The 18,008-nt window shown below is 38.8% G+C and overlaps 1 protein-coding gene across 3 annotated transcripts in view; it reads right to left on the bottom strand.

Moving 5' to 3' along the window:
• DGKH (diacylglycerol kinase eta) overlaps nucleotides 1–18,008 on the bottom strand; it is a 228,295-nt gene that overhangs the window by 111,624 nt on the left and 98,663 nt on the right. For all 3 annotated transcript variants that reach the window (XM_064270075.1, XM_064270074.1, XM_064270076.1), the window contains 2 exons: nucleotides 6,201–6,311; nucleotides 3,403–3,483 (listed from right to left, as the gene is read on the bottom strand). In XM_064270075.1, the coding sequence (XP_064126145.1) occupies nucleotides 3,403–3,483; nucleotides 6,201–6,311 (192 nt within the window). The remainder of the gene's footprint in view (nucleotides 1–3,402; nucleotides 3,484–6,200; nucleotides 6,312–18,008) is intronic.

Genomic DNA, 18,008 nt, shown 5'->3' with positions numbered 1-18,008 from the left:
AAATGACTGTAGCAAAGCAGAATTTGGTCATTCCTGGATTCCTTAGCCACACTGCCATCAAACTACCCCATTAACCTCTGACATGAACTGAACAAAATAAGAGTCGGTAGCAGTCACTATAATTCAGGAAGGTGGGATATTTAAATATTTAAACAGAGAGGAACGATCGTGAATTAATGCTATAAGACCCTAAGCCATCTACCTAACTTTTTATTATTTTATTGTATTTTTGGTGAAAGTTTACATAGCAAATTAAGTTCTCATTGAACAATCTCTATACATATTATTGTTCAGTGCCACTGGTTATATTTTTCATAGTGCGTCAGCATTCTCATTGTTTCCATTCTAGTTGTTCTGTTTCCATTTCTGCCTAACTTTTTAGTCTATTTCTAGTTCGACAAACTTCAAAAATAATGTTTGGCTTAGTGAAGAAATTTCTCAAAAGTATTTTAATAAAAAGTATTCTCATACCTAAAATAAATTTTTACCTTATTAGTAAAATCCACAAATATTTATCAATCAGGCATCATGAGATGAAAAGATGACATAGTCCCTGTCCTCAAGGAGGTTATAATAAAAATAAGTACTTTAACTAAATATAAGACAGAATACAGGAAATTCTACATGAAAGATATAGTGGGAGAGATCACGTGGAGTTGTAAGGTTAAGAAAGAGATCTACGAAGGATTTGAATAACTTCTCCCAAACCCCAGCTTTTCAGCTCTCTTTACCTTTATCCAGAAACCCTGGTGGTATACTGGTTAAGTGCTACGGCTGCTAACCAAGAGGTCAGCAGTTCAAATCCACCAGGCGCTCCTTGGAAACTCTATGAGGCAGTTCTACTCTGTCCTATAGGGTCGCCGTGAGTCGGAATCGACTCGACGGCAGTGGGTTTGGTTTGGTTTTTGGTACCTTTATCCACACCAACGCCATAGACTTGTCTTCACCTGAAATTATTCTATCCTTAAATGTAGGCACTCTCTTTCTGATTAAACTCTAGATCTCTGTTAGAGACTTCAGGAGTCTCCAGAGGGTGGGGGTGCCTAAGGCAAGTGGCTAACTTAATTGGCAAAATTGGTGAGGCTCTTTTCTCTCCACCTTTACTTCGTGGGGGAAGGATAAGCAACATTTTAGCCTTAGGAATAGAAAAGTTTACCAGAATCTCTGTATTTCCTGGATATTGGGTCCTGTTCAGCCATTAATAAAGCTGTCCCTTACTTACTCCTTGTGTTTCATTCCCCAAAACTGAGAAATCAAGAGGGAAAAGATGGATGAGTTACCACCGATGCTTCAAACATCTAACAATCTCTTCATCTTTCTATCCAATATGTTCCATAACCCATCAACCCTGGATGAATTTAGCGGTTTTTTCTACTCCTATCTCAAAGAAAACTCTGTATGCTTGAGAATGAAGGACTTTCCTATATTTGATCTCCAGTCTTTGGTAGATGCTATTTCCTACCTAGTCATCTTCTACAGGTCCCTTTTCAGTTTCAATTCTCATTCTCTATAGAAGCTACTCCAGGCCCTCTTAAGTCCTCACTCGTAACAGATGGCCTAGTCTTCAATTTCACTGAGAAAATAGTAGTATTTTGGCTTGAAACACATAAACTCACCCACACTTACCTCCATAATCTTCTTGTCTCTTGTTCAATGTTAAATTCTTAACCTGTGTTCTGGTTCCCTGGGGACCCCTCAGCTTACTCAGTAATCTCTCTCCATCAATTATTCCCTCTCGCTCCTGATTCAACTTGGCGCTCTAATAATTCTTTCCTCTCTTCATATAAACAAATTCAAAATCCATTTTAAAAACAAAGCAAAATAACAACAAAACCAAAACACTCTTCTAGACTAAATATTCTTTGAGCTATACCTTCTTTTAACAGCCAAGCTTTTAGAAAATGTAATCTACCCTGTTCTCTCTAGTTTTGCACTTTGCACTCACACTAGAGCCTAATGAACCCCATCCACCCTTCCTGTAAAAGGGCTTTACATCAGTGTTATCAAAACACTTCCAAGTTAACTAATTCAACACACACTTCTTAATTCTTCAACTTGACTTCTCTGTAGCATTTGACATTTAACAGCTTCCTGCTTGAAACTCTCTTCCACTGGTTTTTTATAATATTGCCTCCTACTTCTCCATCCATATACTTCAGAATTCTCCCACTCAGTCTTCATTGGACAAACCTTAAATTTTACATCTTTCCAGAAGTGTATTCTAGACTTTCCTCTTCTCATAATAAATTCTCCCTGGGGATGAGTGGGAGGGGCATATTTGTACTATGAATTATTCCACATGCCCATAAATCAGTTAAGACTACATCTGAACTCATTTGCTTCCTCCTCCTAACTACACTCTGTCTTCCCTACCCTGGCATGTCTAGGGATGTACCCAACACACTGCTGTCATGGTGGCTTCTACAGCAGGGGCTGGGAGTGACAACATACCAAAAGCAATGCATCTTTGAGGACTCAAGGGAATATATAGTCATAAAAGCCCCCAGATGAACCTCACTGAACTGTACTTTGAATATCTTGAGGGAAGTAATATGTATTTATTGGTACCTGTATCCCTTGTGCTTAGCACAGGTGCCTGGCACATGGTGGGTACACAGTTCATGTTTTTTGTAATAAAAGAAGTAAAAGCAGAACGGGATATCTGAGATAAGTTTTGAAGAATGCGTAGGATTTCAACAACTGTAAGTGAGGGAGAGATCATTCAAGTTGGAGCAAACAGGGCTGAGGAATACTGAATTGGTGGGGTGTATTAGGAGAAATAATTACGAGTAACACTAGAATTCTGAGGTATGAACTTATAAGACTTTGAGTCTGAGCTGGAAGTGCAACTTGGCAGGCAATGGAGTACGAGGAGGTCTTCTGGGCAGTGTGACTGGCGACTGGAATGGCAGAACTGGAACAGAGGCCATCTCTTAAATAGCTACCAAATGAATTATCTAAGTGGAAAGATATGAAAGCCTGAACTACACCAATGGTCTGAACTTCAGCAAATGGAGTAAGAATAGAAGAAGGAAAATATTACTTTTAAGATTGAAAGTGAATCATAAGCCTTTTGAATATTCAAGAACAATGGAATAAACTGAAGTATTAATTTAAAGGAAGAGAAAATTTTAAAGCACTAAAATTAAAAGGCCTAAAAAGGAAAAGATATATAAATACATTTTAAAAAATATGTAATTAGCTCCAAATTTACTGAACCAAACAATCTTGAATAGTGCTGGCTATCAGAAAACACAATGTATTTATTAGAGTTTATTGAGTTGGCAAGGACACCGATACACATGGTGACACACAGTTGGTCATTAAAGAAGCCACTCTGTCCACTGTTGGTGAGGTCATTCTGTGACTTTTGAGTAAGGAGTTATCAGAATACAACCATACCGTGAAGCTGTTGTTAGCATTTTTTGTGCTTGCTTCAGCTACACTGGCATCTGAGAGGTCAACTTCATCAAATATCAGAGACTGTTAATGAAAAAAGAACACAAACAAATTAAAACAAAAACCTAAGTAAATTTTCTTTAATACTTTTTTAATCACCAGGTCATGACTATGAAGGCATTTCAGGAATTAGGACTAGAAAAGGAAGAAAAAGTTAATTTAGTGACACTTTGCGAACTCTTGGAAGGACAAGTGCATGTGTACCAACTCATTAGCAAGTAAAACCACAAAGTACAACTAACCCATAAGTCCCAAACTGAAAAAGGGCTTTAAAGAACCCACTGCCACTCTTTCAATGCAAATGCTCTTTGCTCTCTGGACATGTAATAACCCATGGCTGTTCAGTCGATTCTGACTCATAACAACCGCATGTGACAGAGTAGAACTGCCCCGTAGGGTTTCCAAGGCTGTAATCTTTACAGAAGTAGACTGCCACATCTTTCTCCCACAGAGTGGCTGGTGGGTTTGAACTGCAGACCTTTTGGTTAGCAGCCCAGCGTTTAAACGCTGTGCCACAGGGCTTGTTTGGACACATAATAGCTACCATTTATAGGGAGCCTCCTAAGTCTCTGGCACACACACAACACAATCTCTCTAAAGCTTGTAAAAATGCTGCCAAGAAGTCAGGGACAAAATCGTCGCTCAGGGAAAGTCTGCTGAGAAATGAGAAGAACCAGGCTTGGCTCAGAATAACATGGCAAGTTATTCTGAACCTTATTTTCCTCATCTATAATTATCTGTTCAAATGGGATAGAGACTGTGCTCTGGAATTATAACTTAAACGTTAATTTAAAAACAACAACAACAACAAAAATTTAGTGGCAAAAACTACAGAAACAGAATTTTAAAAAATTTACAAGTTAGAGATTAGAAAATTCTGGTAAAAAAATTTATCTTTCCTGCTTTTAGTCAGTTATTGTTGTTCCTCTGTTGTTCTGCCAGTAAGACAGGCATACAACATGCCTCTGAAGCTACAGAAAATGCCAGCCCTTGCCTTATCGCTTCCCCGCCCACCATGATCTCTAGACAGTTATGCGAGCCTACTTCAATTTAACCAATCTGACGATAAGACTTTTCCCTGGCTTGAAAGAATTTATAACCTAGCACAAGAGATGAAACGGATACAAGCAATTTTAACATAAGGTAGACTAGGCAAGGTGGAAGAAAAGAGGTATCAAGAAATGCTAGGGCAATTCACAGATGATTTGTCCAGCAGCAAATTGTGAAACTTTCCATTGAGAACCATGGAATAAGGACTGTATGAGGTGAACCTTAGAGAAAACAGAATTTTGACAGGTAGAGAGAAAGAAAAAGTCATTCTGGGATGGCAAGCAAGAGACAGCATGGAGGCTGTCAAGTAGTCAATGCTGCCTAGAGATAATGTGAAAAGTTAGGATGGGGCCAGATCATGGACAATCTTGACCATAACGACTTTGTATGTTATGTGGTTATTACTTTCACAAGGAGCCGTGGCTGACCCAAAAAAAGGTCAGTGGTTCGAACCCACCACCTACTCTGTGGAAAAAAAGATCTGGCAATCTGCTTCCATAAAGATTTCAGCCTAGGAAACCCTATGGGGCAGTTCTACTCTATCCCATAGGGTTGCTATGAGTTGGAATTGTCTCAACGACACACAACAATAACATTATTTCCACAGCTGTATAAACTAAGATGTAAACTTGCTTGTTTGTTTTTACTTCCTGCTGTATAACGTAATTAATTATATCAGAAACATGCATTTTTAAATGGAAATTATTAATTATTCAATGGCATAATGGCAATAACCCTTTTTTTTTAAATACTAAAACATCAGTTTTAAATGATGGCTCATCATTATTACAGATTTTCCTCCTAAAACTGTTGTATTATAACTTAATAGAGTCAATGGTGTGTACTTTATTCAACTATTATATAAAAAAAATTTTAAGTCTTGACTTTATTGCAATATGATTTTTATTATGAATTGATAACATAATTATGTGATTATTTTGTGTAAGGCACTATGTAAGCACTTTATGTGCACTGTATCTCGTTTAAAAAAACCCATTGCCACTGAGTCTATGCTGACTCACAGTGACCCTTATAGGACACAGTAGAACTGCCCCATAGTGTTTTCAAGGCTGTAGTCTTTACGGAAACAGACTGTCACATCTTTCTCTGGTGGAGCAGCTTGTGGGTTTAAATCACCCACCTTTCTTTCAGTTAGCGGCTGAGCACTTAACCACTGTGCCACCAGGGCTCCTTATTTCATTTGAACCTCTTCTCTCCAATAGCTGCTGTCCACAACCACTCCATAGGAATGTGCAGAGCTGGGATATGAGCTCTTATCTGACCCCAGAGCATGAATTCTTAGCAACTAGAGCAATCCTCTCTCTCATGGTCAGAGAATGACTTATTTGTAAGGGTAAAAAGTAGCAAGAAAGGAGGAAAAACAAAATTTTGAGTTTACTCTAATACAGTTAAATTTAATATTTCGTTTTAGCTGGAAGGAAAGGAGAAAGGAAGAAAGCAAACTACCTTACAGCCTTGCTGTAAGGCTATCCTAAGCGACATGTCAAAGGACGGACTTAAACAGAACCCCGTGGGATGGGATCCAAGGTGGATCACATTTATATCGAATCTAATATAAGAGCAATAATAGAATAGTGAGCCCCCAAGACAAAAGCAAACAGCTTATAGCACCATAACTTTAAATCCACCACCAACTGTAAGAGCATGCAACGAGTATTTTCTCTAATTACCTTTGAGTCCTTTGCATAATAAAGGGTGCGGCCTCGAAGTTTGAAGTATCGCTTTTTCCACCTTTGGAAAGAGCTGGTTTGCTTCAATAATTGTCCCTCTTTAATACTGGTCTGGGGAGAAACAAAAGAAAAATGATATGATTAAAATGAAATTTAAATGAAATTCAGAATTAATGATACATCATTCAATCCCTGTCTGATTCCAGAGTGCATAACCAACTATTATACTATAAAAAAAAAACTAATACAGACTCTTATTATCGACAAGACACAAAATACTGAGAAAAGTTTTGTTTTCTCTAACTAAGTAATTGTTGTTCCTAGGTGCTGTTGAGTCAGTTCTGGCTCATAGTGACTCTATGTAATTAAGTTATATTAATGTTTCAATAAGACCTTTACTCTAGAGCCTTCCTCTAGGATTGTTCTCCAGAAATTGTCACGAAATCATTAAAGTTCAATGATGATATTTGATATCAAAAGCTCAAGAGGTAAAAGACAAAAGAGATAATGGGACCTCCTAAAAATTAATACTTTTGTTCATCAAATGACTTTATCAACTAAGTGAAGAGACAACCTACACACTGGGAGATATTTGGGAACCATATATCTGATAATGGTCTAATAGCCAAAACATATTTTAAAAAAACTTCCACAACTTAGCAACAAATAGACAAAGGTCTTAGATAGTTTGCCAAAGAAGATATTCAAATAGCCGATAAACACTTGAAAAGATGCTCAGTCTCATTAGCCATTGTTGTTGTTCTGCGTCTACAGCCCATTTTGAGCCATTAGGGAAATGCGAATCAAAACCACAATGAGATATAACCTCATCCCCATTAGAATGGCACCGATCAAGAAAGTGGAAAACAAAGGTACTGGGCAAGAATGTGGAGAAACTGAAACCCTCATGCATTGCTGGTGGGAATGTAAAATGCTGTAACCTCTGTGGAAAACACTTCAGAGGTTTCTAAAAAGTTGAACACAAGAAATACCATACCATCCAGCAATCCTACTCCTAGGAATATATCCTTGAGAAATAAGAGCCATTACATGAATATATACATGCACACCCATGTTCACTGCAGCATTATTTAAAACAGCAAAAAGATGGAAACAACTTAAGTCTCCAACAACAGGGGAATGGATAAACAAACTATAGTACATACACACAATGGAATACTATACAATGATAAAGAACACTGATGAATCTGTGAAGCATCTCAGAACATGGAAGAATCTGGAGGGCATTATGCTGAGTAAAATCAGTCAATCACAAAAGGATAAATCCTATATGAGATCACCATTATAAAAACTCATGAAAAGGTTTACACACAGAAAGAAACAATTTTTGATGGTTACAAGGGAAGGGAAAGGTACAGAGGGAAAAATACTAACTAGACTATAGATTAAGTGGTAAATCTGGTGAAGGGTAAGGCAGTACATAACACTGGGGAAGTCAGCACAACTTGACCAAGGCTAAGTCATAGAAGCTTCACAGACACATCCATAACTCCCTGAGGGACCAAGTTACTGGGCTGAGGGATGGGAACCGTGACCTTAGGGGACATCTAGCTCAAATGGTATAACATAGTCCATGAAGAAAATGTTCTAAATCTGACTGCAGTGAATAGTGTCTGAGGTCTTAAAAGATTGGGAGCGGTCATCTAAGATACATCTACTCTTCCCATCCCAGCTGGAGCAAAGGAGAATGAAGAAAACCAAAGACAAGGGAAAAATTAGTCCAAAGGACTAATGGACCACAGCTGCCACAACCTTCGCCAGACTGAGCCCAGAGCAACTAGATGGTGCCCAGCTACCACCACCAACTACTTTGACAAGGGATCATGATAGAGGGTCCCGGACAGAGCTGGACGTAAATGTAGAACAGAGTTCAAATTCACATAACAAAGACCAGACTTGCTGGTCTGACAGAGATCTGGAGAAACCTCAAGAGTATGGCCCACAGACACCCTTTTAACTCAATACTGAAGTCATTCCTGAGGTTCATCCCTCAGCCAAAGATTAGACAGGTCTACACATCTGAGGAACGTGCTCCTAGTTCAATCATGCATCCGAGACTAACTGAGCATACCAGCTCAAAAGCAAAGATGAAAGGGCAGAAAGGAAGAGGAAAACTGGAGGAATGGAAACAGGGAACCCAGAGTGGAGAAGGGGAGAGTGATGACATATCATGGGGTTGGCAACCAATGTCACAAAACAATTTGTGTATTAATTGTTTAATAAGAAACTAATTTGCTCTGTAAACTTTCACCTAAAAGCACAATTTTAAAAAGTTGAACATAAAACACAATACGGCCTAGCAATTCCAATCCTAGGTATATACCCAGAAGTGAAGACAGAAATGCAAACAGAAATCTGTACACCAATGTTCACTGCAGCACTTTCTACAACAGGCAAAAACTGCAATCAATCAAAATATCCATTAACAGATGAATGGATAAAAAAAAAGTGGTACATATATACAACGGAATACTACTCAGTCATCAAGAGAAATGAAGTCCTGATGCATGCTGTGACATGGATGAACCTTGAAAACACTATGTTGAGTGAAATAAGTCAGTCGTAAGAGGACAAATACTGTATGATCTCACATGAAATAAGCAAATATATAGAAAGCAAAGATTATTAGTGGTTACCAGGGGTGAGAGGGAGGAGGAAAGGGGGAGTCTTTGCTTAGGGGGCATTGAGTTTATGATAATGGTGGTGGGATAACTTGGAAAAGAATATTGATAGTGGTTGTACAACATGAAGAATGTAATCAATGTCACTGGCTGTTAGGTACAAAAATTGAACTGGTGAATGTTAAGGTGTATATACTTTCACCACACACACACACACACACACACACACAAATTAATGTTGGCAAAGTACTTTTGAAACTACAGTACCAAAGACAGTCTTCAAGATGGGCTCCATCACATACTAACAGTATGAACCAAGGCAAGTTATTTCAATTCTCTATGCCTGTTTCCTCACCTTAAAAAAAAAAAAAATTGGTAATAATACAAAACTGACAAGCTTGTTACATCTAATTTAATTATAAGATAATGCCTATAAATTGCTTACTGCAACTTGAGGAGACGTAGTGGTGCCGTGGTTAAGCACTCGACTGCTAACACAAAGGACGGTGGTGCGAAGTCACCAGCCGCTCTGCTGGAGAATAGACCTGGAGTCCGCCCCCATGAAGAGTACAGCCTATGAAGCCCTGTGGGACAATTCTACCCCGCCACATGGGGGCGCTATGAGTCGGAATTGACTCTACAGCACCTAACAACAACAATAAAGCACTTAGCACACTGTCTTGGTTATAGAAAATATTCAGTAAGTAGCATGCTCTATCATTATGTTATTAAACTCAGGGAGTATGAGCCAGCCACCCAACTATAAAAGCTTCTTGGAAAAAATAAGTGTTCATAGGCTGTGAGGGTAAATAATAGCTAGGACAGTATCCAGAGATGAAGGGAGACAAGAGCCAGTATAGTGCTGGCCACAACAGGGAGTGTGCTTATTATTCTGAGTGCTAAAAGCTAGCAAAATGTTGGAAGCCGGAGAGTGATGATGGAGAAACAGGGAGAGAGAAGGCGAGGGACCAATTAAGAGGCTGCTGTAGTAGTCCCAGGAGAGATGCGGAAGCTGGAATTAGGGTTGTAGCATCATCAAGATGGAGAGAAGGTGAGGAATTGGAGATATCATTTTAGAATCAAAGCTACTGGGCTTGCTGATAGACACAAAGCGCAAGGGAGAGAAAAGAACCAAAGAAAATGTCTAAGCAGCTTGGGCAGCTAGAGGCAAAAGACTGAGGGAGAAGGGGCTAAGAGGGGAGGGTGAGCTGGTTGAGACATCAAAACTAGAAAGAATCATGACCCAAAAGATTCATTCTCATTGGAGATTCTAATGGGAAGTGCAATGGAGAGGATGAAAAGTTTGCTCTCAAGATGCAGACAAAAATTTACTAGAGTTAAAAAAAAAAAAACACAGCCAGTGAAAATCATGAGTTCATTTGAAGCCTTCTTGGGGAACAGTCCTAACTCACTCATATAAGCCCTCATTCTGAGATCAGAGGTAAATGTGAATCATACACTGGGATTATCCATCCTAAAATAGATTCCTACCAGCCCACATGTTACAGCTTCCCTTGTTCTTTACTGAGGAGAGTGGTTGAAGATCATGGTCCTGGACCCTACACCTCTAAAACCATAGGTCTCTGAGAGAAATACATTGTGAGTGCTGCTAAATTAAGCTCATGATGCAGGAATTCTATAACAACATCTTATGTTATTTTTGTCCAAATACGGCAGTTCAAAAGGTTTTAAAAAAGGACCTAATCAAAGGCTACCGCCTATCCCTCCTTCCTGTGCAAAAAGTGATTGTAAATTGAGGAGTAACCCCCAAAGGAGGTGCAGACCGTTCAGCATTAGATTATACATGGGGCTTTAGATACTTGCAAAGTTAAAGGAATGACAATAGAAACTGCCCCAGGAAAAAGAACACTTGTCATCAATTTTCAAATAAATACTGTAAAAGGGTTAAATTGATATCCTTCCAGTCATAAGACATTAGTCATTTTTCAGAACTTTACATAAACGGAAAAATGCAACATATAATTTTTTTCAGTTTGACTTCTTTCACTTAAAAAAAAAAAACAACCCAGTGCCGTCAAGTCGATTTCCACTCATAGCGACCCTATAGGACAGAATAGAACTTTCACTTAGGAGTGCAGTTAACATGCTTGGCTGCTAATCAAAAGGTTGGGGGTTGAAGGCTATCCACAGGCACCTTGGAAGAAAGGTCTGGTGATCTACTTCCAAAAAACCAGCTATTGGAAACCCCATGGAGCCCAGTTCTACTCTGACACATATGGGGTCACCATGAGTTGGGAGTCAACTCGACAGCAACCAGTTTTCTTTCACTTAGCATAAGTATTTTGAGATGCATACATACTGCTGTGTCTAGCAATACTACACTCCATTTTACTGTGAGTAGTATTCCACAGTATGCATATGATACAATTAGTTTAACCAGTCACCTCCTGATGTACATTTGGATTGCTTCCTCTTCTGAGTTATTACAAATAAAGCGGCAATGAGCATTCCTGTACAAATTTTGTATGGACATATATGCTTTTGTTTCTCTTGGGCCAATACCTAGGAGTGGAACGGCTGGGTCATGTGGGAGCTATAGGTGTAACTTTTTAAGAAATTGCCAAGCTATTTCTCCAAAACACTTGTGCTATTTTACATTTCCACCAGCAGTGTATGAAAATTCCATTTGCTTCACATGCTTGTCAACACTGAGTATGGTCAGTGTTTTTAAACTTTAGTCTCTATAATAAGCGTGCAGTGGTTCCAGGACACTTAACTGTGCTCATGAGGAATCTGTACGTGGATCAAGAGGCAGTCGTTCAAACAGAACAAGGGGATACTGCATGGTTTAAAGTCAGGAAAGGTGTGCGTCAGGGCTGTATACTTTCACTGTTCCTATTCAATCTGTATGCTGAGCAAACAATCCGAGAAGCTGGACTATATGAAGAAAAATAGGGCATCAGGATTGGAGGAAGAATCGTTAACAACCTGCGATATGCTGATGACACAACCTTACTTGCTGAAAGTGAAGAGGACTTAAGTACTTACTGATGAAGATCAAAGACCACAACCTTCAGTATGGATTATGCCTCAACATAAAAAAAATCCTCACATGGACCAATAAGCAACATCATGATAAATGGAGAAAAGACTGAGGTTGTCAAGGATTTCATTTTACTTGGATCCACAATCAGTACTCGTGGAAACAGTAGACAAGAAATCAAAAGACACATTGCATTGGGCAAATCTGCTGCAAAATATCTCTTTGAAGTGTTGAAAAGCAAAGATGTCACCTTGAGGACTAATGTGCACCTAACCCAAGCCCTGGTGTTTTTAACTGCCTCATACACATGCGGAAGCTGGATAACGAATAAGGAAGACTGAAGAAAAATTGATGTCTTTGAATTATGGTGTTGGCAAAGAATATTGAATATACCATGGACTGCCAAAAGAACGAACAAATCTGTCTTGGAAGAAGTACAACCAGAATGCTCCTTAGAAGCAAGGATGGTGAGAGTTCATCTCACATACTTTGGACATGTTATCAGGAGGGATCAGTCCCTGGAGAAGGACAGCATGCTTGGTAAAGCAGAGAGTCATCAAAAAAGAGGAAGACCCTCAATGAGATGGACTGACACAGTGGCTGCAACAATGGGCTCAAGCACAGCCAACAATTGTCAGAATGACGCAAGACCGGGCAATGTTTTGTTCTGTTGTTCACAGGGTCGCTATGAGTCGGAACCTAACAACAACACTGGTATCTTGGAGCTCTGGTGGCACAGTGATTAAAGTGCTTGGCTGCTAATGGAAAGGTCAGCAGGTCGAATCCACCAGCTGCGCCGAGGGAGAAAGATACGGCAGCCTGCTTATTTAAAGATTTACAGCCCTTGAAGGCTGGAGACCATGGCCTCAGGGAACACGTAGGTCAATCAGCATAACATAGTTTATAAAGAAAATGTTCTACATCCTACTTTGGTCAGTAGTGTCTGGAGCCTTAAAAGCTTGTGAGTGGCCATCTAGGATACATTTATTGGTCCCATTCCATCTGGTGCAAAGGAGAATGAAGAAAACCAAAGACAGAAGGAAAATAATAGTCCAAAGGTCTAATGGACCATATGAACCACTGCCTCCAGCAGCCTGAGCCCAGAAGAACCAGGCGATACCTGGCTACTATCACCAACTGCTTTGACAGGGATCATAATAGAGGGTACTGGACAGAGAAACAAAATGCAGGACAAAATGCAAATTCACACAAAAAAGACCAGACTTACTGGTCTGACAGAGACTGGAGGGATCCCCAAAACTATGGCTTCTGGACGCCCTGCTAACTCAGAACTGAAGCCACTCCCAAAGTCTACCTTTCAGCCAAAGTTTATACAGGTCTATAAAACAAAGAGTAACACACGCGAGGAACGTGTTTCTTAGTTCAATCAAGTATGAGACTAAATGGGCAACACCAGCTCAAAAGCAAAGACAAGAAGGCAGGAAGGGACAGAAAAACTGGAGGAATGGACACAGGGAATCTTAGGTGGAAATCAAAAGGGGGAGAGTGCTGTCACATTGTGGGGTTTGCAACCAATGTCACAAAACAATTTGTGTATAAATTTTTGAATGAGAAACTAATTTGCACTGTAATCTGTAATCTAAGGCACAATAAAATTAAAAAACAACAACAAAAAAAGATTTACACCCTTGGAAACTCTTTGAACAACAGAACGAAACATTGCCTGGTCTTGTGTCATTCTCACAATTGTTGCTATGCTTGAGCCCATTGTTGCAGCCACTATGTCAATCCATCTTGTTGAGTGTCTTCCTCTTTTTCAATGACTCTCTACTTTACCAAGCACGATGTCCTTCTCCAGGGACTGATTCCTCCTGATAACATGTCTAAAGTATGTGAGACAAAGTCTCACCATCCTTGCTTCTAAGGGGCATTCTGGTTATACTCCCTCCAAGAGAGGTTTGTTCATTCTTTTGGTAGTCCATGGTGTATTCAATATTCTCCACCAACACCACAATTCAAAGGTGTCAATTCTTCTTCGGTCTTCCTTGTTCACTGACCAGCTTTCATACCCACATGAGGCAACTGAAAACACTACACCTTGGGTTAGGTGCACCTTAGTCCTCAAGATGACATCTTTGCTTTTCAATACTTTAAAGAGATCTTTTGCAGCAGATTTGCCCAATGCATTGTATCTTTTGATTTCTTGACTGCTGCTTCCATGGTGTTGACTGTGGATCGAAGTAAAATGAAATCCTTGACAACCTTAGTCTTTTCTCCATTTATCATGATGTTGCTTATTGGTCCAGTGATGAGGATTTTTGTTTTCTTTATGTTGAGGTATAATCCATACTGAACGATTGTGGTCTTTGATCTTCATGAGTAAGTGTTTAATTTTGAGAAGATCCCAGTTATCTAGCATATCTTCTGGAGTCTGTGTGTTGTTAGTTATGGTTTTCATCCTGTTCACACTGTGTATTAAAGCCTCTAGTGTTGATCCTATTCTTTCTTCTATGATTTTTAAAGTATCTGGTTTTATATTTAGGTCTTTTATCCCTTTTGAATTAGTTTTTGTGTATGGTGTGAGGTATGGGTCCTGTTTCTTTTTTTTGCAGATGGACATCCAGTTTTGCCAGCATCATTTGTTAAAAAAGACTGTCTTTTCCCCATCTGATGGACTTTGGGCTCTTGTCAGGTCAGGTGACTTTAGGTGGATGGATTTACATCCAGGTTCTCCATTCCGTTCCACTGGTCAACACATTGTTATTGTACCAGTACCAGGCTGTACTGTATAGTACTGTATGTACTATAGGTACTGTATAGTACTGTAGAGTCAGCTGTACTGACTACCATAGCTGTATAGTATGTTCTGAGGTCAGGTAGTATGAGTCCTTGTACTTTATTCTTCTTCAATAGTGCTTTACTTATCCGGGGGGGTCTTCCTTTCCATATAAATTAATAGTTTTTCCATCTCTTTAAAGAACATTGTTGGTATTTGGATCATTGTATCCGTAAATTGCTTTGGGTAGAATTGACATTTTCACAATGTTGAGTCTACCTATCCATGAACAAGGCATGTTTTTCTATGTATGTATCTATCTTTTGGTTTCCTGCAGTAACGTTTTGTAGTTTTCTTTGTATAGGTCTTTTACATCCCTGGTTCAATTTATTCCTAAGTTTTTTTTTTTTTTTTAGGGATTATCATAAATGGTACTGTTTTCCTGATTTCCTTTTCATCATTCTCTCTACTGGTGTATAGGAATCCAAGTGATTTTTGTATGTTTATTTTATATCCTGCCACTCTTCTGAATCTATTAGTTCCTATAGTTTTCTTGTGGAGTCTTTTGGGTTTTCCATACATAGTATCATATCATTAGCAAATAGGGACAGTTTTACTTCTTCCTTATGAATTTGCGTGCACTTTGTTTCTTTTTCTTACGTTATTGCTCTAGCTAGGACTTCCAGCGCAATGTTAAATAGGAGTGGTGATAAAGATCATCCTTGCCTTGTTTCTGTTCTCAAGGAGAATGTTTTTAGCCTTTCTCCATTAAGAATGATGTTGGCTGTTAGTTTTGTATAGATGCTCTTTATTATGTTGAGGAATTTCCCTTCTATACCTATTTTATTAAGAGTTTTTATCAGGAATGGGTGCTGGATTTTGTCAAATGCCTTTTCTGCGTTGACTGAAACGATCGTGTGATTCTTTTATTTCATTCACGTGGTGGATTACATTGATTTTCTAATGTTGAACCATCCTTGCATACCTGGTATGAATCCCACTTGGTCGTGGTGTATTACTTTTTTCATGTGGTGCTGAATTCCATGGCTAGAATTTTGTAGAGAATTTTTGCATCTATATTCGTGAGAGATACTGGTCTATATTTTCTTTTTTTGTGGTGTCCTTGCCTGATTTTGGCATCAGGGTTATGCTGGCTTTGTAGAATGAATTCAGAAGTATCCCTTTCTTTTCTGTGTTCTGAAATAGTTTGAGTAGTACCGGTGTAAGCTCTTCTCTGAATGTTTGGTAGCATTCTCCAGGAAAGCCATCTGGGCTAGGGCTTTTTTTGTTGTTGTTGTTGAGAGTTTCTTTATTACCTTTTCAATCTCTCCTCTTGTTACGTGTTTGTTCAGATTTTCAACCTCAGTTTGTGTTCATTTAGGTAAATAGTGCGTTCCTAAAAATTTGCCCATTTCCTCTAGGTAGAAATTCTTTATTTTTATGTAGTTCTATTTATCTTTTTTTTTTAATGAATCGTGTCATATTTAAGACATCTTCCTCTAACTCAAGGTCACAAAGACTTTCTCCTATGGAAAAAACCCACTATTTTTATAAGCATGATTATTAATCACAACACAGAATCCAGTTATCTCAACTTTCAGTTGTTTTGCTGCTGATTTTCTTTGACACTGGTCTTTTAGAAAATAAGAACAGGTATTTTTTTTTTTTGTTACCAAAAATATTTGTTCATAAATTAGCAGCTCTGTAGATAAAGAAAGTATTAAAGGAACATCAGGAAATGTGTAACTTTAAAAAATTTTTTAATACACATTTTGCATGTCAGTAAAGGTGGACCTTTCTATTTGTGAAATTAATGAGTTGATGTAGCTATTACGTAAGTAAGGAAGACTTCAGCTCTCTAGTTGGCTTTCTGCTACGAAACCATGAACATACAAGCTATATTAAATCTGTGTGTTTTCCAAAACTAGTCACAACTTTTTTGGCAGGTTAAAAATTTTTGTGGCCTTGAATCATACGCATTTTTTAGTCCAATCAAGGAGTATCTTCCAAAATTATCCTGTTAAAGTAATTCTAGTTCTTAGTGTAAATTCATAATTAACCCCAAAATACACCTACTTTATGTTATAGTCTCTGATGACAAAATGTCCCATTGTTCATCTGGATAGTTGTGACTTCTTGACCCATGTTTCAAAATATGTGCATATACTAAATGCAATGATATGATATGTTAACAATCTAATCTAAAACACTCCCCAGGGCATGGAGAAAACATTAAGAATGATGAGGAAAGATTTACAAGCTCACTCTTTATGTGGCATAATGAGATGATGTATCTCATGCAATGGCATCACGGACCTCTCATCCTCTCATTCTCCTATTCTCTCTACATATCCTCTCCCTTCCTGCCACTTCTTAGCTTCTCCCTTCAGTAAACCAACCAACATATATCATACAACAACTTCTCCTAGAAGCTATGTTGTCTACCTACAAAGAAATATATCATGTTTTTCTTCAAGGACTTCAGGTGAGGTGGGGAAAAAAGACAATTATCATGCTGCACCTCATAAAGAAAAGCCTGACATAAATATTTCAAATACACAAATGATCGCTATAATAAGAAGGTCCTTATTCTGATTAATGAAAATATATTACATCTTCAGGGAGAGAATCTACGGCAAAGGTGAGGAGGAGAAATCCCTGTTCATCACCCAGTTCACAGAGGGTGCTCACTGATGGGGTGGCAAAGAGTGGAAGCTGTGCCCCAGGAACCTGCATTCCAAGTGGGAACTAGGAGTACATCTTCCCGTAAATATTATGCCATGTATTTGCCTGAATAGTTAAGGCCCTCGTTTCTGAATCACAGCGAAACAGTCACTAATTTCTCTTTGGGTATCGTGGGCACACCTCCATGCTGCAAGATGACAATCTCTGGAAGACAATCTCTGTCCTCTGTCTTACTGAATCCCTGCCAACAATGACTCTCTTCTCCCCCTTCTTGGAACTGTAGCTCTAGTGGTGAGAAGGAAGTAATTGTGATACAGCTGAGAAAATGAACAGGAAGGTCACTGATAAATTAGGAGTTCAATGTTAATTCAGGACTGGTTATACGTCTTTCTCCCTGGGCTGGATTATACTCTACCTGGAATCTGTGAAGTCTATCTCATTTGTCTTTGGACCTCCATTCTGAAACAAATCACTACAAAGCATTGATTTCATGGAAAAAATGTCTTGTGAGTTCCAAATACCTGGTTCATAAACAAATGTACGCAACAAAATCTAGTTGTGATTTGGGGGGCTGCATGTAAACAGGAAAAGGGTCAAAGTGACTTCTGAGACAGTGTTCTATAACTCTGGATAAAGAACCCTTTCAGGAGCTGATGAAAGTTATTGAGTTGACTACTATCTCTCCAGAAACATGTGCATACACACACTTAAACACTAACCTTTAGGAAGGCCATGAACCT

This window comes from Loxodonta africana, chromosome 17 (assembly GCF_030014295.1).
Source record: "Loxodonta africana isolate mLoxAfr1 chromosome 17, mLoxAfr1.hap2, whole genome shotgun sequence".
Taxonomy (NCBI): domain Eukaryota; kingdom Metazoa; phylum Chordata; class Mammalia; order Proboscidea; family Elephantidae; genus Loxodonta; species Loxodonta africana.
Note: the sequence above shows the minus strand (reverse complement) of the source record. Positions and strands in the feature narration are given on the sequence as shown.